A 21,670-nucleotide genomic window follows, 5' to 3' on the forward strand; every position below is an offset into this window, starting at 1 on the left:
TCAGCTCTGCTCTTTTAGTCAGTTCTGTGCACAGTGTGGAAAGAAACTGCAGAACTTCACCAGCAGGCATGAGATGTGCTTGAGCAGGCAGTGACACAAGCAAAGTAGTGTCCTGGAATTCAGGTTGCCACTGACTGCACCACCTCTCTGCCATGAACAGTCCCAGAAGAGCAGTATCTGCTCAGGGTGCAAAAATCTCCCAATTTGGTTCATCACTACAAAAACCTCTTCTGCAAGCACAGTTGTTCCTACAGAAGACAATCTTTGCTTCGTTTATCTTTTTTCATACAGTTTGTAAAAGTATGAGTTCCTCCTGTGCTGGGAGATCACGCAAGCAAGCTACAGCTGCAGGAGCCCTGGTGCAGCTGAGGCCTTAACCTGATGTAAAGCACGCTGCAGTGGCTTCCAGCTGTCTCCACGCCCATTAGGCTGGCCCTTCAGGAGCAGTGAGGACAGATTACCATTTGTCACCTCAAATTTGCAACAACTGCTGGGACCGTTCCTAAATTGAAACAGAGTTATAAGGTCGACTTGAAACGCACCTGAGAGGTAGAGAGCAGTACAAGGCAGTAATTGGTACACAGTAATGTTGCCCTCCAGTTCTGGTACAGGAAATGAAGACAAATGGCTTTTGAAGTTGACGCTCTGGGAGGATGTACGCATGAAGAATGGAATTATTTCCAGAGGCTTTTGGATAAGTCCACATCCCTACACTAAAGAAACGAGACTAGCTCCTAAAAATTAAAGAGATTGGCATCTCAGTTCTGAGAGAGATCATACATTTAAGGCTAGGGGAAAATGACTGATTCACAAAACACATTGATATGGAAGTTGATTTTGTAACAGGAAGGAATGAAAAATTTCGAACATATGCAATACTCCTGAAAGGGAACAGAGTCTGTCAAGGACAGACTGTCCAGGTGCTCCCAGTGTGTCCAGCTGTGACATCCCAAAAGGCAGGCTGACTCACAGCTGCACATCAGACATGTGTAATGAAAGATCTGGCAGACTCAAAGAAAGTGGCCCCTACTGGGGAACCAAGATCCAACCAAGTTGTTGGATCTTTATCCCAAAATATGTGCACCCATATCATGTCAGAAACTGGGCAGACAGAAAGGGGATTTGCAATGAAAGCAGGAGGTTCTGAATGCATAGATAATGTTCATCCACATCTGCAAATAGGTTGATTGAATGTGAAACTTGCAGACAAGTTTAATATAATCTTCTATGTTTGTGATAGTCCTCATCTTCAAAGTTTTTGTGCTCAATCCATCATTCAAAAGACTTCCTTTGGAGTCAGAGGAAGGAAGAAATACAGTGTCTTCCTTTCAAAGTGGACTGTCTTGTACCACCTTGCATTCTTCTTTACAACTCTGGGAAAAATAAGTATTTTGACTTGCAAAACTGTAAAGGACTTGAAGGAGGACTGGACTTTATGGTTTGTTAGGATGGATCATTATGACAGTCTTTCTGAAACAAGCAAGGCACAATTTTCTATCCCTTTGTTCAAGTATTGGGTGGATATTGAAACATTTCTGCTTTTTGATTTTGTGTTATGTGGCTTCATGCTGAGCTTTAATTTGCTGGTTTTCATAGCTCAAGTGTAAGGAATACAGCTGAACAAATGTTACTAGCCCCACTCCCCCCAAAACAAAACAAAACAAAACAAACAACCATAAAAAAAAAAAGCAACCAAAACCCAAACACTGCTGTGAATTTTGATTTGCGAACAAATCCACTGGAATTACACTCCTGATTTATCTTTGACAAGTAATCTGGTGAATTTGCTAATGAGAAGCAACAGCAAATGTTAGCAGGGAGCGTTGTGCTTTGGGCATGGGGCAGGCTCAGGTCTGCTGGGAAGAAGTGAAGAGGTTTTGGCCAAGCACCTTAATACTGGCCACCCTTTCTCATGTAACAGGACCCAGTTGAGGCTGTGAGGACACAGACACAGCCTGGCTTCCCTTTTGTAAAGCCCAGGACAGTACTTGCCCTCTCACATCAGCAGCACAGTATTGTTCAGGCAAGTCACACTGAACTTCTGTCTCAAAGGATAAAAGAGGAGAAAGCAAAAGTTATTGCAGACCTTTTTTTCCCCCACATTCCCTTCATGGCTGGATCCAAAGACCCAATCTACAGATGTTTTAGGAATCACTCCCAAATTTCAGCAATGTCAGCAGGAGCAGAGTGCAGCGTGGTGTTACAACAATACATAAAGCATAGTTGTATAAGTGCTTTACAGTGCAGGGACACCCCTGGTTTTAGTGTTGTACTGAAATGTTTTACAGTATCCTGGTCTTTGACCATGCTGAGGAAGAAGGAGAATAGTGACAGCACTATAGCAACACAGCAGCAGGGAAACAGCATGAAATCTGGAACCACTGAAGACAACAGGAAATTTCAGAAGGAGCTGACCTGGATCATTGTGTACTATCTCTTCACAGACATTTTCAAGATGTATCTACTGCATTACACTGTCTCCCAGAGCACAGCAGTCCTGTACCTGAAAGCCCACAGCTTCAAAGAGAACAAAGAGCAGAAATCTCCTCTTTCCCTCAAAAGAAAAACTCATTCATTTTTAACGTGGTTTTTTCTGCAGGTTCATCCTCTGAGCTGACTCATTCTGAGGTCAGACAAGTGCCACTGGCCCATGGGAAGTGCAGGGCTCCTCAGGTACGGAGATAGGGGCAGAAAGTGTCACCACCACCCTCTTTCAGCAGCACCCAGTCCCTAAACCAGAGGAGGGGTTTAGCTCTATCATCACTACACCCTGACAGTCCCTGTGCATGACTCTCCTGGCAGTGGATGAAATGCATAAACCTGCCATGAGAAATTCCAGGCAGGACAGAAGATTACTCGGAGGAGCCTCTGTGAGCACAGGGCACACTGGGTAAGACCAGTCTCACTGCTGTGCACAACCCTTTCTCCAGGCCATAGGCTGGATGATTGGCTGCATCTGGAACCTTCAGGTCAAGGACTGAAAGTGGGTGACACACACGTGGGGCAAGAGGGGAGCAATCAGCAAGGGGAGTCAAATTAGTCTGTCCAGCTTACTGGGCTGCTTTTTGCCTTTAACCCTCAGGAGATACAGAAATATTTTCAAGGAATTCCTTAAGTAACCTCATTGCCAAACCCATTTATATGGACTCATTATCATCCCAAAGCACTGAAGTGTAGCAGAAAAATTTTAAAGCAAGGGATGAAAATAAATAGGAAAGGAGTGTGGAGAAGAAAAACAAAATAGCTTCTTCAGAAGAAATAAAAAGAAGGAAATGAGAAAAAAAGACTATTCTTGGATAGGGAATATATACATTATACCTTGAATGGTATCTGTTGTGTTGAGGTCCCACACAACAAAGACAGGATCATCTTACCTACCTGTGACACCTACTAATGAGGCCTATACTTGGGTTACTCAAATTGTCACTAAGATTGCTGAAGAAAAACAAGTACTTCTAGGACAAGCTTTATCTTGTCTCAAGGAAGTTATCCAGAGTATCTTGGTATTTCTTGTTTCTCTCCACTGGCTCTACAAGAAGCCTGAACAACCAGCTCTGTGTGGCTCTCAAGACTGTAGGCACCTAAAGCTAGTTGAGGTTACTGACACAGCAACATACCCCACGCTCCTGCATGGTCTCTTCTACTTCTTGGTGTTCCCAGGGACTCTTGAGCTCCATGTTTCCTATCTCCCAGAGAGAAGTGGTGACCATAGAAATAGATGTCATGCTGCCAAGCTGAAGATCAGCTGAATGCTTTGGAAACCAGGACCTGGCACACCACAAGACACAAGACAGGCAGGCTCAGATGTCTCAGGGTATCACTGACACCTACTGCCAGTTTCTAACCATAAAGCCTGGCCAAGTAGAAACCAGTGTATTCCTTTCAGCAGGAAAATTTTGAAAAATTATGTAGAAATAGCCACTATGTCCACCTAAATTTTTAAAATAAAGCTGTCTGTGGTAAACTGTCCTTCACAGGCTGGGTCCATGTCTTGTGTAAATTCACCCAAGTCAGGGAGAAATTGTAATGGGGACAGAGCACAAGCCCTAGTAGAATGACAATAGCAGGCACATTAAGTAGCATACTAATTCAGTTCACTAAATTGGGCACTATCCCACTTTATTTAAATAATTATAGCGAAAGAGACATTTATAGAATGAAAAGTTTGGAGCAAAGTTAGATTTAAACAAAACTGAATGAAATAAAAAGGTGCATTTTCACTTGGCAGAAAGAAATAGGCTATATTTGGATTTTGGTCAGAAATGCAAGGACTGTTTTTATCGCCTCTAAATATGGTAGCAGAATTCTGAGGTCCCCGGTACTGGAAGTGATTCTGGAGGCACATCCTCTTTGGAAGAAGATTAGGGTAATTTTCCACACATTTGTGTTTATTAATAGAGGGGGGGGAAAAGAAAGATTCAGATATCTCAGAACTGATGGAACCTTGTAAAAGCCTCAGATACAGGAAAAGCTTCTCTTCCGAGCCTGTATTATACACTCTAACACGCATCTCAAATCAAAGTATTGCTGCTTCTAGCCATCCACCTCTTCATCCCAAGAGAAGTTGAAAAAACACCAGGAATCTCTAATCCATTTGAGAACATACTTTTGAATGTGTTTTCGGGCAAGTGTTCAAGTAAAATGTTAAAAAAAAAAAGACACGGAGTTCAGCGAGGCAACGAACGGGGATGGTCCCAGTTTCTGTCAATGGTGGCCTTCCAAAGGGTGTTAGCAGAATCCAGATACCCTTGCTGAATAATTACATGGCTCCGCTATTTGTTTTGGGCCTTTTTTTTGGACTTGACAGCCACTTGACTAATTGCTGAGGTTTGATATTTTTGGATGGATTTGGGCCAACAGCCAAGTGACCTTGAGCTCACCATGTTCTGCCAGCTGTTCTGTGATGCTGTCTGCCTACTTCTCACCTCCCTCCCCGTTCCCACCTGCAGAGTGCAGGGGTGTCAGCTCATCCCAGCAGAAAAACTCCCCTTGCTCCCTTCTACTCTGCAGGAAAAGGTCTTCAGACAGACAAGGCCACAGTTTTCAAGTTTATTGACTTCAGTGGAATAACTTCAGCTTCTACCTGCACAGCAGACACAGAGAGGATGTGCAGTGAGCACCACGTACGTCCTAGTGAGGAGCTCTGGGGTGACGTAACTCTTTTAACACTTTTGTGCAATCTTGTGCCCTCCACAACATCTGTGACCTGAAGTTTCAGTAGGGTGAGATACTCGCCAGGGCTGAAGCAGTGAAAATGGGAACATTGCCGTGATCCAGAGGTGTGATTGCAGCTCATACTTGAGTCACCTTCAGCTGCCAGCTCTGGTGCTGACAGCAATATCTCTGTACAGACTGTGCAATTCTGCCCAGGACCCTGGGTGAGCACTTGGCTGCAGATGTCCTCAGCATCACACCTCTCTTGTCATTTGTACCCCAGCCAGGAAGCTTCTGGTGCACTCAGGATGGAAAGGCAAGCCACAGTCCTCCCCCTGAGGTGCACAACAGCAAAGGTGTAAACCAAAATACATGGAACCTCTTGGTACTTTGGAGATCCAAGTGCAGTTGTTGGCTCGCTGGATGGAAGGGATGCAAACAGACTACACAGCCCTCCTGAAAACCTCCTATCTAAACATGCACCAACTTCCCTGTGAAACAGCATCAGGTTAACTACATGCATTCATAGAATTATTTAGAGGCTTTTAAACCTTGTGATCGTACTGAAAGAGGAAAGCTGAAAGCAGGGCATTTATTTATAATGAAGGCATTTACAGAAGCCTCTTTTATCTGTTTTCTGTGTGGTACCAAATAGAGGATTCTGTGAGCATGTGCATCAGATAACCCTGAAAAATGTATCTACATTATTTTTGTTAAATATCTCACTAATGTGAAAGAAAGACTAAAGGTCATCTGTCAAATGTAGTTGTGAGGCAGGAAAAAAATCCTCTCGTGTTGCATATCTTGAAACCTTTCAGCCCATGATATTTTTGTTGAACAGAGAAAATGTGATCAATGAATCATTCAGAGTCCTGTGCCTAATAATGGAAATCAAGAGTGCCTTTTGATGATGAGTTTAAGATGCTTTTATTAACCTGTCTCAAGATGGTTGATTGCTTCCTAATGTGATGAGATCCTCTCCAGCACTTGAATTTTAAATATTTAGAGATCTTTATTCTTAAATGCTTCTCAATAATACTTCCCAATAAATGAATTATTGTGAAAATTAAGCTCAAGGTAGTTTCTAATAAAATTTCAGTATTCTGTAAAGACTAATCATGTTTTACAAAGTACTTGCTAAAATAAAGGTAACTAACAAGAAGACATCCGGTAATTAATGAGGGACATCTCATTTTCTTTTTAGACTAAGTTTCTGAGTATGTAAATACTCTAATTTCTAATTCTAACTGCCTCCAGGCCTCCAGTTAAATTTTGGCTCACCATAGCAGTGCATATGTGAGTAGAAATTAACTCATCTATGCTCAGGTCCTAAGGAGCAAAGCCATTTTCAGCCTTAATGCTTTCTGATACAAAATCTATTTTGCATCTCATTGACTATATAGATTACATTCACATTTGTTTCACAATTCTGTTACGCAGTTAGAGAAGTTCAAAGTGATGTTTTACTAAATGAGAATCAGGCTGTTGCACATAAATTTTCACTCCTGTTTCAGGATGACAATTCCCACTACATTTACACAAAAGTGAAAAACAAAGAAATCCATTTAAATGCACAGGACTGTAGAAATGGGAAAACAGAGTAAGAAAATTTAAATTAGATTAGATGAGCAGCAGTGTTCCACGTTTAAATGGCTACATGGTTTGTATTGTTAGAATAGACAGTATTTTGTTCATACACACTTTTCAAAACTCTGACAGCTTAGGCCTTCTTCTTGAAAGACAGTTCCAGTACAAATTCTGAATTTATAAAAAGGAACAGAGCACAGTTTTTCACTAGGTCGTGCCAGCCCCAGCTATTCATGGCAGAGGAATTTCCTGTTACCCTGTTTTCACCTGGTGATATGTTAGAAGACAAATTATTAATCACAAATTAGGTTGCTATCAGGTCAAATTCATATGACTTTGCTTTATTGTACAGCTATATTGACATAGTGCTCAATTGTCTCATCTGCCATCTGCTTTGGTGCCAAGATGTACTTTTTCCCAAGTGACATTCTGTTGTCAATTGCAGCATTCTTGACATTTCAAAATGTCTTTGTTGAGAACTTTATGGTCTACTTCAGGTTTCCACAAAAAGTGTTGTTGATCACCACTACAGGACTTGCTGTTTGTGGCAGCCAAAGGAATTGCTCATCCTGCCTTTTCTAGGCAGCACCCTAGAAAATTCTGAAGCTTTGCAGTCCTTTCTCCCAATTCTCTGCCAATTTCACAATTCCCTGCCAGTTTCACTTCTGAGTGAAGAATTCAGATGGGTTCACTCAGTCTGTTTGCTATTTTGCTCTTCACTTGATCTACATGTTCAATATTCTTCTATTCATCTGTACAGTGCAAGTATGATATCAGAAAATCAAAGTTGGTCCCGTTCCATGAGGCTTTAGTCATCTCATATAGGTCAGGACTGCAAGAGTTAATATGTTATTGAGATGCTCATCTTATTGTTTCCAATTTCATTTAATATGGATTGTATTATACTGTGTATTGTATTATATTCTAGAAGGGGGAACCTCTCACTAGGCAGTAGTTGTGCACAAAATGATGTTATACTGTCTCAAGGGCTGAATATGAATCAAGCGTGTGATGCTGGAAAAAAGAGAAAAAAACCAAACCAGAACCATTCTTACTCTTTGAGGCACTTAGAGGAAGGCAGGACCTCCATTGGCCAGATTTGGGAGTTATGTTACTGATTTTCATCTGGGGTATCAAAGCGTGAGAAAGATGTAGGCACATTTGAGAGCTTTCAGGAGACAGCACAAAGAATAAAAAGTCTGGAGAACCAATAACAAAGGAGGATGGCTTAGAGGCACAATTATCATCACTGCAACTTTCAAAGGTCCTTCCCTTGCACAGTGCTGCAAATGTGTGATTTTTGAATTCTTGGTGCAATCCTCCTAGCTCACAAACACTAATGTGTACTCTTGGGAAAACTTTAAAAAATCTCAGGAAAGTGTAAGGAATAGGTGGGAAAAGCTGCTTTCCTGAAGTCTCATTCACAGTGCCTGTGTGAGTATGTAATGCAAGTTACAAGGATGTTACTAATTGTCTGGATTATCTGCACGATTTTTTTTCCTCTTCCACACCCTTTTCAACATCTTAGCTTAATTGTACTCTCTGAGGGTACCTACCTGTATCTTGCAGATACTCAGTACTATCTTTGTACTTAACTGTACCCTCAGAAACAAACAAAACAGAGCAACTTTCTGGCCAGATGCTCTAAAGCTATGCCTTCTGATTAGTCTCACTGAGAGGCTGTGCACAAAAGCAGGCTCAGATAGCTGGCAAAGCTGATATAACTCAAGGTAACACCAAGTTACACATGTCAAGGGTCAGGCTGTAGACGAGTACAGTAGCAATGAGAGAATTTGGTTTGTAAAAGCTTTCTGGATAAAAATTCCACATAGCGTTCATAATTAATTTAAATAACCTCTCAAAAAATAGTTTGTACCATACAGAAAAAGCTCACAAGAGCACTTCTGTTTCCAGAAGTGCTAATTAACATATTATTTGACCTTGCATTTTTTAGTTTTTATAAAATGATGTACATGGCCAGAAGTTACTCAAGGACTCTGTTGTACTAATGTTAGCAGAGAACAATTTTACTGAGAAACTCCAAAAAGTGCATGAGTGGACTCACACTGAGAACAAATACACAGAGTGTCCATGTGAGGCACTTCCCAAAAGTTGTGTACGTTGAAACATATCATACATCCAACAATCCATGTTCTATTGGTACCCATGCTCCTTCATGTTGATGTCATGGTGAGAACGCAGGGCTTTATGATTTTGTGCTCAGTGACATACGCTACTGGAGAATTTTGCTTTCAAGACATGCAGTTAAATGCAAACCTCACTTCAAATGCTTAAATCAGTAGGACTCTTCATGTGCCTGAGTATCTTCCTGAATGAGGCTGCAAAAAAGAGGAATTTCCCCACCTAGTTTAGCTGAAGATGAAGCTGAGAGATGAAGCAAGGTAGCAGTCAGTGGAGTTGGATTTGTCTGAACAGCTCTCATCTAGCATTAGCTCTCATTATCTTGGCAAACCTCCACTCACTGCCCACTCACTGCCCACAACATGTGGGAAACCTAGCTAAATTTTGCTCTTCTCTACCTAACACAAGTGGTAATGTATTAGTGTGCTTCTAGTGCTACTATAGCGAAAGTTTGCTATGCATTTAATGACAAAATGTGTTTTCTGGACCCTGAGAGCTCTATCATCCCCTTCGTTTTCAGACAGAAGCATAATGTGATAGAAACCTTTCCTTGAAAACTGCTGTCATGCCACCACTCTGAAAGACAGCAAAAGAAAGGAGTATTTCTTTGGGGACAAGTGACTTTGGGGGCTTGTTCATCTGGGCTTTCTGCAAAGAGCAGGTTTGCAACAATCTGTTGAATTTTCCAAATTTATAATGCAACCAACACAGAAACATAGCCTATGTCCTGTTTGATCACATCTCTGCTAATCTGCATATAAAAAAAATGGTGGGTTTCTAAAAGGAAGCTCCATTTCATAAAGTTCCTAAATTCATGCTTAATACAGTCTGCTTGGGCTAACACAAGTAGTTAACTTGAAACAAAAGTAGCTAGCTGAAGGGAGGCAGGAAAACAAGTTTGTAAGGATATATTCCTTTTATATGTATGTAATTTTAAATGGGTGTAATTTACACAAAAATGCAAACTTAAATGTTAAAGCATAAAAGCAAGATCTATTTTTTCCCCCCAGAGGAAAGCAATCAATATTGGAAAGTGCATTTTCCCTATATGTAAAACAAAGATTTCATGCCACCTTGAAAATCACTGCTAAATCCACTGAGATGGTGATCGCAAATCTTTGAATTCTCAATCTAGACCCAGCCTTTTTGTCTAATAAGATGTTTGATAGTATCCATCTACTTTTCTTTTTGTTCAAATTGTTTGAGTTTAGAGGGTTTATTTAAAAGACAGGCTTAGTGTCAGATGCTTCCATCATAATAATCCATAGCCTGAACACAGTCTGTGAATATTCTCTGTCCAGTCCTAAATCATCTACTGGGTTGGTTTTTTCTTCCTCTAATCAGCAAAAACATAATGAGAATATGCTTTACTGAGAGCTGTTTTGCACAGCTTGAGTAAATTGGTATGAAGGAAAAGCTGTGATCATTCAAACCATTTATTTAAAGCGATGTTGCTCACCTCCTTCTTCCCTACTGATCTTCTAAGAGGCATTTATGAAGTATTTTTCCATGTAGATTTCCTCTTCTTTCATCTACTCTCTCTGAATGTAGATGTCTGTATTTTCATTGGTGTAGGCTACAAAACCCAGGACAGGTCTTACCAAGTGAGTGAAAAGCAATTGCTTTCCAACACATAATACTGCCCACAGCAAATGGACAGCTGGGATTTTCCATGATCGCGTAATTGACCAGTAACACCAATTAAGGGTTGAGTCACAAGCTTAATTCACAACTCAACTATTTCTCAAACTAACCATCAGTTCTTTCTCAAACTTACCAACAGGTGTTTCTCACACTTACCACACCATTCCCACTTATCATGCATTTATATCAGTGTATTATAGGAAAGTTCAGCCTGCCTTACTCACACAATTTAGTAGGTACATTGGCCAGGTCCCCAAAAGTGCTCTATAGACCTGCACCAGAAACTCATGCTCTGACACACCTAGACACTGAAAGTGGCTGCTCTGCCCACCAACAAAGCTGTCCAGAGACAGGCTGCAGCAAGATTTCCTCACAGATCATGGGAATTCAAGTTTGGTGCATCAGAGAAGTAATTAGAAACACTAATGAGCATGATCAGGGTGAAGCACAGGCTATGAAGAGCAGCTTCAAATACAGGGGCAAGTAAGTAAATACAGCAGGATTAATGGGCTTTGTCGACCCAGTGGAAGGTGTCCCTGCTCATTGCAGGCAGGAAGGACTAGGTGAGCTCTAAAGGTCCCTTCCAGCCCAAACTATCCTATGGCCCTGCATATGCTTTAATGCAGTGAAGGAGAAGGAACTACAGAAGGGAATGGAAGTGACAAGAGGAAAACAAAGATCTAGGTGATTGTTTTTGTAGAGAATCTCCGAGGCACTCCAGATAGCATATTCTGGACGGAGCAAAGCAAGTATTTGGAAGCTCAAAGAGGAGGCAGCTGTAGCATCACCTTCAAGAGAAAAGGAAGGTGTCCTTTGTCAGAGCCAGGGATATTTGGGTAGCTAGAGAATGTACATACTTGGCCCTGTAAATGCCATAGAGAAAGGGGCAAAAAGGAGCAAGAATGCAGCCCAGCAAGCACTTGTATTTCCATACAGTACCTCACACTGACAGGTAGTCCAAGAAGCAAAGACTGAACACAGGTTGTATGACAAATCTGCAGGTTTTAAACCAACAATTAACAGTGTTGTGGATTAAGTCATTCATGCACCCTTGGCTAAAGAAGCAAACTATCTATTTTGTCCCTTTCATTTTTTGTGTGAATATATTTATTTATTTTCATTTTATTGCTCCTAACTACTGCTACATACAAAATTGCCCTGCCCTGCCTTAAAACTTCCTCATCAAGTCAGAAAAATTACAGATTGAGCAGTTCCCACAGTACCTGTAGGATTCTGAAAACTGAGAATCTATCCTCTTTTGTCCCTTATCATGCAGTGCAGTTGCTGAGGAACAGAGGCACGTTGCAGAAAAACAAAAAGAATGAAGATGCACTGTGCAGAACAGCTGATTTGGGTTTGTGGCAGCATGAGGGAGGCTCTGAGCAGCTCGGAGAGTCTCATCCCCTCCAAGGACTCAAAAGCCCTGACTGCAGATTAGGACAGGGATTTCCTGCCCCAGCTCTGAGGGCTCTGATTCAGCAGCAGCAGCAGTAGCAGAAGGGAGGTTACTTTGTGATGGCCAATGTCATTCCTGCATCCAGTTATTCCCACTCCATGCATCCAAGATGTTCCCAAACCTTTTGCAGGAATGATTGAGCAGTCTATATAGCAATTTGTTTCGTTTATAGTATATTATAATAAGGTGACAGCAAATTGCTGCCATTTTCCCTTAACACAGCAAGGTCTGGTTGCTACAGGAAGAGGTACAGGAGATCTCTGCAGTTACATGAGCAGTTAAGCCACCTTTACAAGACAGTCTTCTTCAAGAAGAGCTTTGGTAAGCTGTATAGGTACAAATCATGATTGCTTCTCTAAGGAAAGCCATACCTGATCATGAGTCAAGCTGTGGCTAATTCCCTCAGGAAAAAAAGCAGTTCGAGAGATTGCTGTTCCCTCTCAAATGCCTAGCCACGTATTCACACTCCCACCCCACCCCAGAAGCTATGCTGATTCAGCTACCCTGTGAGCATGGCCTAAAATGTGTGAATTGACTATGTTAATCTCTAGGACTTCTTTTTCAGCATAAGAACTATTTTAACCAAATCTGTCTTCACTTGGTAATGATGGAGAGCCACAGCCCTAGGCTGTATGACATTCAAAATGAGTAATATTCATTTAACAGAATTTCTCCTAATTTACTCTGAGCTGCAACACACATCCAAGGTAGAAGCTCACAGAAGTTTGCAGATGATTCTTGTCTTACAAAAGTCACCTGTGGTTATATGTGGTTGAAACCCTCCTTAATATCTTGGACTGGACTTTCAAAGTGCCCTATTTATGTGTACAAAAAGATCTAAACCAAAACTATTTTCCCATTTCGTTAATAACCATCAACAGGAAATGTATTAGCAAGACCTTTAGGTCTTCAATGTAGCTTTAAGAATAAAATGATCTAAAAACACACTGAGGACAAAATTCTGTTCTGACAGATCAGCTTTGCTGATGAATGGAAAAACGGAGGATGAAAGGTTACAAACCTTGTTTGGAAAGCCTTTTTCTTGCTGTCAAGTAGTGCTGAGGTTTTGAAGACACCTTAGGCAAGCAGGACTCCAGCAGGCATCTCCATGTCATCCACCAAGGGTTGGGACAAGGGTCAGGCAACTGAGCTGTGTGTAATGGTTGTGGTGTGTGTATGAAATGATGCTTGGATCTGTGTCTAGCCTCAGGTTCACATTTCCCCCAAATGGTTCCTGAAGAATCATGGTCCTGAGTGCATTGCATTGCCTTGCTTTAAGATCAGGTCTCATATTTTTTCCTTTACCAAAATCAATATTTATAGCTCTTGCATATGTGAATGCTGTTATCTGCATAGGTTTAATCACATATATGGAGTATCTGCACATGCACATAAAAGGATGAGATTTTCTACTGAAAACATGTCCCAGGAAGGCCACTGCTGGGACATGGATTATTTCTGACTTGCAAAAGCAAGAGAATATAGGAACAGGCATGGTCATTGCCAGCAGATATACATTTACCCTTCTCTCGGATTCATGGTATTGAAACTCTTGCTCCAGTTAATTTCTCTCGTGTCCTTCTGTCAACAAAAATCAGAAATTACTATGGCACATCTTTCATGTCATGGACGAAGACCTACATGTTTCATCTCAATTCCAACACTGGAGATAATTCCAACCATGAACCCAACCCAAAAACAGAGAAACTTGTTTTGTTCTTCTGTTTACAAGTGCAGACTTAATCAAGGACAAATCTCTGAGCATGACAGATTTGTTCTAAAAGAAGGAAATGTGTTCATTGGCTTTTTTTAACTTGTAGAAGTAATCTCATGCCAAAAAGTAGGTCTCCTCTAGACAGATGATAAGAAGGACTGACCCTGGAACAGGAATGTGTTACTATGTTGCCATTCTTTCCATCACTGCCTGATAAAGTTCTCATTCTGTTCTTTAAATTACCCTAAAAAACACCCAACAAAACCAAGCCACACCATTGCTGGTATTTCTAATATTAAGACTCTGCTACAAGAAAACTTTCTCTAACAAAAATCAGGTCACAGTTAAGCTCATAAAAAAAGCAAACCACATCACAATCTGTTCTCAGTCTGATTCCCTAATGTATAGCAGGATAGGCATCAAGCACTTGGGAAGGCCTCAAACTAGCTTAGCTTTGTTTTGTTTACCCAAAATCAGTTCAGTGAAACCACACAGTCACAACCAGTCAAATGATGAAAATAGATTCTGGTCTACCCATCACTTTCCACAGTGCCTGCAGTCATCCAAATCTCCTTGCTATCTTGCCAGCTGTCTGTGTTCTGGCTTCTGAACCAAAAATCAGGCTCTGCTTAGTTATCCACTTGTAACTGCATTCCTAAGCACCTAGTCTCAGGTTTTGGAACTAGAGCTACGGCCTCCTGAGTTTCATCTGCTCTTTTTTTAATAAATACAGCATTCTGCTATAATCAAATGAAATCTTGGGACAGAAAATTTAAACCTCCTAATTTGCAAACCAACCAGAAATGTTTTGAAGCATGTGAGCACAGATAACATCATCACCATCAACACAACTTGCTTAGAATTAAGCACGTCCCCAGTGAGGTTCCTAGTAAGGCCTCACAGAGGTGAAACCATGAAAAGGATTGCCCCATTATCTGTAATGAGTATTATAATTCTTCCAATAGGAAAAGCTCTGACTGCCAGATGTATTTTTGTGATATTGCTGAAGTCAACTCACACATTTTATAAAATATGGTGCCTTAAATCTTTGTGGGTTTTTTTATTCTTTACAGACAGTTTTTTTCACATTATATGGCCTAGAGACTAGGAAAGAGTCTTTGTTTAGCCAAATTTGCATTCCTCTGTTTTGTTATTTAGACTGAAAAAGCACTTACATGGCCCAGAAAAAATTATACATACTGAAATACATAAAATGTATCTTACAGGGGTGAAAAAAAAAGTATCAGGAAGCATAATCGTGTTCATAAATTGTTGTACTTAATATAGCTTCAGTGAGCAAACAACTTCTCCCTTATACAAAAGAATCCTACAGCACAGATTTCTACTTCAAAATGTACCGAACAAAGTCAGTGGAAGGGAATGATTCGGAGATAGTGTGGATATTTTAAGGGCACTTTCTACTATTTTCCAAAATTATCAGCACTTTGAGTTTGCCTGATAAAAGTGTTCTTCATAACAATCCTCACAGCAGGCTTATGAATTGATTGAATCATCTTGTAACTACATCTACTGCCATCCAGAGGTAATTGGCAAAAGTTTGAAGAGTAAATCTAAGTTAATGGTATCACTAACAGTGAGACATGAATCCCGTACATTACAGCAGCTCCTATCAAACACAAACTTCAAGTCACAGCCCAGCTGAACAGAAACTACAAAAATAAAAGTTAAGTAGGATAATTCTTTATTCTTTCTCACAAGAAAAACAAACCCGACAGTATATCATGTTGATGTTGTAGCTCTTTTGGTGCATCACATATATCCTGCATTATGCTTTCAAATAATCTTTTGGACAAGTGTTTCTGCAAATTATACTCTGCCATCTTATGTTTCTCATGCAGCTAAATTTTTCATGTGGTTAAAAAAAAATAGACCCAAAACTCTACAGCCTTCTTCACCCCAAAGGAAAACTGCACTTTGCAAGAGCATACAAACTCTGTCTGGTCATCCCCCAGTGAAGAAAGCAAGCAAACATTACATCAGTATATCATTAAGCACATATATGCACATACTGTGACATGTATTGCTGTTGTTTGTACTGAAGAGATCAAGTACCTCAGGGAAAGGGAGAGCAATGATGAAATTGTTTCATTATCTATGGATTGTAAGTGCCCACAGCTAGCTGTTGTTGAGCCCTATAGCTGAGCACAACAGCCCACAGGCAGACTGTGAAATGTGATATTTGATATGCCAAAAGGAACACGGGAGCCCCAGAATAGAGACAATCAAAATTAATAAACACTTCTAAAAATCCATTCTTTTAAAAATTGCTGGAAAAAGTCTTTCTAAAAAGCTGAATTAAACATTAGATAATAAAAACATTCATTTCCCAGAAGTTGTTTCTATAACTGAACATTGGTATTACCCTTTCATCTTTTGGAAAGCCCGGATTTGCAGAAGTGCACACACATCTATTCCCTTAACAGGAGCCATGCACCTGGTTGTAATCCTCAGGTCTAAGCTGGGAGTACAAGCTCAAAGCATGGCTATTATTACTACAGTAAACTCAGAAGCCCCTCCTCAGAATGGGACAGTTTCCAAAAATATCCATGACTATTTACAAATCTCTGTTCACAAATCTTTTCCAATATTCTTCCAACTACCACCTTCCCAACCACACTGTGAAAGCACAAACTGCAAATGCCAAAAGCAGGGTCATGCTCTGAGGTGCAGATTCCTGGAATACATAAAATTCAGGCATTCAGTTCAACACAGCAGTTTCCAGAAAGTAATTTTAACCTTCTGAGATTCACCTTGTTTTCAGGTAAAACAAGAAGATAAATTGCTGGCATGCACGCCTTCTGCTATTCCAATGGTAATCATTAACAGTTCAAGCAACTTTGGAAGTGCAATAGATATTACCAATTACGTCCTCTCAGCCCAAGGCATCTACCTGAAGCATTCTGGACTTTGTACAAATACAGACCAGAAGAATTCCGAGAGTTAGCTGCATGAGGATAAAACAGGAGAGTACCTGGATCAGTGTCATGGTATTAACCAGACTGCCAAAATAGTGGACCTTGCAGTTCAAAAGTTTAAATGTATGCCTAAATCTAGATAGTGCCTATGCAACTCTTTAAAGAACTGTCTTTAAAATTAATTTTATCTGCAATTCCAGGTGAAAGTATAAGCTGCCTAAGACAGGCTGCAAAATATAATCCAATGCCATCTTGTGGTAAACAAGAAAATAGTCCATGCCAACCAGCTTGGATTTAAATACATAGGGATTCTGTTGCTCCATAGAATACAAATCATGCTCAAAACAAACCCGGGGGCTGACTTGGGGGGGGGAAAAAATCCTGTATAGATTGTGGGTAAATTGTGTTGTGCTAGCCATTAGCTGAATCTGAGAATCAGCTATTTGCCCTCACCTTACAAACATGGCATTTTGTTTCATTTTGACAATACTACTGTGGCATTACACTCAGAATCATTTCCATCCCTCCCAAACTAATGTAAAGGCAAAGATGGAATAATAACTTAGAAGAGAACGGTACCAAACACCCATCATTTCCCTCCACTACAGCTATGTGCTATCATGAGCTTGTTTTTAGGGCACCAGGGATCAGCCCAAAATATCATGGCCACACAAGCCAAATCACTGTACAGCTATGAAAGGATTCTTCTGTAGCCCATTTGTTTAAATATAGCATGGAGGTATCTTTGACCCAGCTGACCTTTAGGAGCACACCATATCACCCCGATCACCTCACTTATAATTATGTCTGTTGAGACATCTGCCAGATGATACTGCTGCCCAAACGCTGTCCCTCCCCTCCCTTCTCTGAGGGGACATTTCCCCACAACACCTGTGTCCGTGGAGTTGCAATACAGCCCTTGAATTTTGATCCTGCGAGGAGCACTTAGTGGGACTGTTCTACAGCAAGGAGCAGCAGAAAGAATCGTATGTTAAAAAAAAAAAATCAAAACACAAACAAACAAAAACCAAAACAAACCACACACATACACAAAAAAAAAAAAAAAAAAAAAAAAAAAAAAGGAAAAGTATGTTCCTCTGTCACAGTCTCAGTGTTTGGATGCCATGGCATGTCCCTAGTGCAGGCAAAAGCAAGGGAAGCTGCAGGGCCCCACTGACTCTATGATGGTCCTTCCTCTCTACATTTGGCATTTGTCTCCCCTGATGTGATGACCCTTCCCACGTATTTTCCACCTCAGCACCACTCATGGTGGCAGCAGGAGGCAGATTTGGGGCCACCCAGAACCCCACACAGCCCCAGCCTGGGAGCCCCTGGGAGCCTCTTCTGCCAGGCAACTATAGTGACAAGAGGATACAATCTTAAACTTCACCAGGGGAGGTTCAGGTTGAGTATTGGAAAGAATTTCTTCACAGAAAGGATGATTAAACACTGGAATGGGCTGCCCAGGGAGGTGGTGGAACTAAACTGTCCCTAAAGGTTTGTAATGAAAAGACTGGACGCGGCACTCAGTGCTCTAGTGTAGTTCACATGGTGATGTTTGGTCACAGCTTACACTTGATGTCCTCAGACGATGTTTCGAGCCTAATTGATTCGTTGATTGGAAGCGGCTGTCCACAGGCCAGGGCGGCGTTCCCCTGGCAGAGGAGCTGAGGCGCGGTGACACCGCAGCGGCGGCCGCGGACCCGGGAAGGTCTGCGGGGAGCCACGGCTCCCTCTGGCGGGCCGGCGCGACGGGACTACATCTCCCGGCGGGCACTGCGCCCGTCCCGCCCCAAGGGCACGGCGCTTCCGGGCACGGCGCTTCCGGCGCGCTGACCCGGCGGAGCTTTGCGGCACTCCCGGGGCAGCGGCGCTCGCACGTGGAGCCGCTGCCATGGCGGCCTTGCGGGTAGAGGCGGTGTTGGCGGCCGCCGAGGAGCAGGAGGCGGAGAAGCGGCGGAGCATCACGGTGGAAAAGGAGCTGGAGCTGGAGTACGACCTGGGCAATTTGCTGGCGATGGACCGCAACCCCCCGCCGGCGGCAGCGCTGCGCGGGGCCGGCCCGCGGCGGGAGGAGCTGCTGCGGGCGCTGGCCCGCGACAACACGCAGCTGCTGGTGTCCCAGCTCTGGGGGCTGCCGGCCGAGCGCGCCGGCGGCGCCGGGGGCCCGCTGGTGGCGCAGCTGCCCGAGCCCACGTTCCGCCTGCCGCGGGAGAAGCCGCCGCCGAAGCCGCGGCCGCCGACGCGCTGGGAGCAGTTCGCGCGGCTGAAGGGCATCCGCCGCAAGAAGAAAACCTCGCTGGTGTGGGACGAGCAGGCCAAGGAGTGGCGGCGGCGCTGGGGCTACAAGCGGGCGGGCGGAGACCCGTCCCGCGCCTGGCTGGCGGAGGTGCCGGCGGGCGCCGACCCCGAGGAGGACCAGTTCGCCCGGCTGCGACGGGAGAAGCGGGAGCGGGTGGCGCGCAACGAGCTGAACCGGCTGCGCAACCTGGCCCGAGCCCACCGCGCCGGGAAGGACACCGTGCCCGCCGCGCCCCTGCACCCCACCGGCCACCAGGACCGCGACGAGCTGCGCCGGGTCGCCCGCGTCGCCCGCGTCTCCACCGCCTCGCTCGGCCGCTTCCAGCCGCGCCTGCCGAAGGAGCCGGCGGAGCCGCCCTCCCGCAGCGGCGGCAAGAAGCGCCGCTTCGAGCCGCTGCTGGGCAACCTGGCGGCCGAGCGCAGCCGGCAGCTGGAGCTGCTGCGGGACATGGGCAGCAAGAAGCCGGTGCTCGACATCACCCGCGCTGTCAACAAGCAGATGCGGCAGGAGGAAGCCGAGGCGGCCGCTGCCAACAAGGGCAAGAAGCAGTCGAAGCGGGGCAAGCGCGGCCGCCGGCAGCAGCGGCCTGGGCGCAGCGGCAAGAAGAGCGGAGGCCGGCGGCAGGCACAGCAGCAGAAGCCCGCGGGCGGTGGCACCGGCGGGGGCAGGAGAAAGAAGGCGTGAGGGACAGTGTGCAGCACGGGCTGGGGATGCCCACCGAGGCGTGGGAAGGGACTGTCGCTGCCAGCCTCCTGCCCCGTGCTCTATTCACACACGTATCTGTCAATAAATGCGTTCTGACCTTTCTAAAAGATCCTGCGTTTGGCTCTTAGCTGGTAGACAAGGAGGGCTGTGTTCTCCATCCAAGGGAATTCGGTGTCTTTTGAAGGAGGTCAGGAGCCCTGGTTCCCCCCAGGTTAGGAGTTTCACAGTGACTTGATTCGCAGATAATGTTGCTTCACAGTTGGCCTGCAGCATTAATGCCAGGACAAAAGCTGAGCAAAGCTGTCCGTTTTCAGAGAGCTGGGACTGGGAATGGACCGCAGACATGACCTGGAGTTTTGATGGAGTATAGCAGCCGCAGGCCCAGTTCAAGGATGTGGCTGCTGCTCTCTGCTTTGGGCAGGTAGCCTGACGGTGGAGCTCTTGCTCTGTGAGTCAACTTCTGCCGCTCAGCTCTGTGGTATTCAGGTTCCGTTACAAAAGGAACATGGAAACTTACCGTAAGATTTATTGCAGGGCCTAAGAAATTGTACAGATTTTCCAGAGCACTTTGTTGAAGAAAGGAAGTCAAAGTTGCTACTCAGCCATTGAGTTCAGCCGAAGAATATTTGTATAGGTTAAAAACTAAGTTTCTCCCTGCAGCAACAGTACTCGATCGTTTTTTTTAGAAATAATCTTACAGTGTTTACCTAGCAGTTTGAGAGTAGGTAGTAGAAATTCTCTCAGAATTCCTCCCATTACTCTTTTGAACTTTGGAGTTTCACATGTACACTTGAAATAGGAAAATAAGATCTGCTGTCTGTCTCATTGTGTGGCTTAGCAACAGGGAAGGTGCTGTTCCCTGGTAAGAAAGTTAGTAAAACAAGTGTCAGTAATTTCAAATAAATTAGGTTTTCAAACTGAGGTTTTAGAGTGGTTAGTGATATTGTAATGCCTCACTGCAAGTGAGTTTTTTGAAAAAGGTGGGTGACTTAAGCAGTTCCCTTGTCTCATACTGTAGCACTTCAGTTAGAGCGGCAGCTTCAGTAAAAGCATTAGAAAGCAAAACCTTTGTGTAGGGGAGCTGCTGAAGGCCGAAGGGTTGTGTACACCTTGGAGCTTGGATGGCATTGATAGACTGACCAGCCTATGGGCCTTGCATAAGGACATTCTTTGCCTCTCTAATGCTGCTTGCCCGTGTGCTGAGCCATCTGCAGCCCTGCGGGCTGCTTTGGACTTGGCAATGGCTGGAATGGTCTTGTGGGCACGACCCTCTTCTTATCAACCCTGCAGTGTAAGTATCAAGGCAAAGCAGGGGCAGCAAACGCTTGGACAGGTGGAAAAGGTTGTTACAGAGAGAAATTCCAGGCCTCTGATCTTCCAGGCATTTCCACAGAGCATGTCTTGTACGTGCTCAGCCAGAGAGAAGGGCACTTTTCCCATACATATGCGCACCTGATGAATATTCTGTGCTACTCACAAGCCTACTGGTCAATTTTCTTCACCAAAATCATATGAAGTGTGTTCGTCTCCAGCAGCAAGGTGGTCACCTGAGCAGAGGTGCAGGTGCTCCTGTGGTGTTGCCGCTTTCTGGGTCTCACAAGTGGATAAAGGTTTTGCAGCTTTGTGTTGGGGGCCTGAGCAGGCCATTAATGCTTTCCCAAGCTCGGCACTTTGCAAAATCCTGAGTTTTGGGCTCATCTGATCTGCTCATAAAATCATTGACTGGTATGGGTTGGAAGGCACCTTAAAGATAATCTAGTAACACATAAAGAGGATGCAAAGGCAAAATACTTCTACCTGTTATAGTAGAAAAATGATGGGGTTTTGTCAGAATCCAGTGTTTCCTTCGCTTAGTACTAGTATACTACTCTGCTGGCAGCTAAGCAGCATAGCTTACAGCTTAAAAAATTTGCTATAAAATTTTGATCCATCCTGCAATGTATTTTACCGTGATTTCATAGAAGCACAGAATTGTTATGCTTGGGAGGGACCTCTGGAGATCATTTCATCCAAGGCCCCTGCCAAGCCAG

The 21,670-nt window shown here is 43.6% G+C and overlaps 1 protein-coding gene across 1 annotated transcript; it reads left to right on the forward strand.

Annotated features, from left to right (window-relative positions):
- Positions 1 to 18,431: 18,431 nt before the first annotated feature.
- RRS1 (ribosome biogenesis regulator 1 homolog) lies at positions 18,432 to 19,747 on the forward strand. The gene has a single exon (XM_066331889.1). It carries the CDS (start codon positions 18,528 to 18,530, stop codon positions 19,617 to 19,619), a length of 1,092 nt encoding a protein of 363 aa, XP_066187986.1. The 5' UTR covers positions 18,432 to 18,527; the 3' UTR covers positions 19,620 to 19,747.
- The last annotated feature ends 1,923 nt before the right edge of the window (positions 19,748 to 21,670 follow it).

This window comes from Sylvia atricapilla, chromosome 1, assembly GCF_009819655.1.
Source record: "Sylvia atricapilla isolate bSylAtr1 chromosome 1, bSylAtr1.pri, whole genome shotgun sequence".
NCBI classification, from domain to species: Eukaryota; Metazoa; Chordata; class Aves; order Passeriformes; family Sylviidae; genus Sylvia; species Sylvia atricapilla.

Bases quoted from the DNA above. Each gene is read 5' to 3' on its own strand.
- RRS1 (XM_066331889.1), top strand. From the start codon at position 18,528: ATGGCGGCCTTGCGGGTAGAGGCGGTGTTGGCGGCCGCCGAGGAGCAG.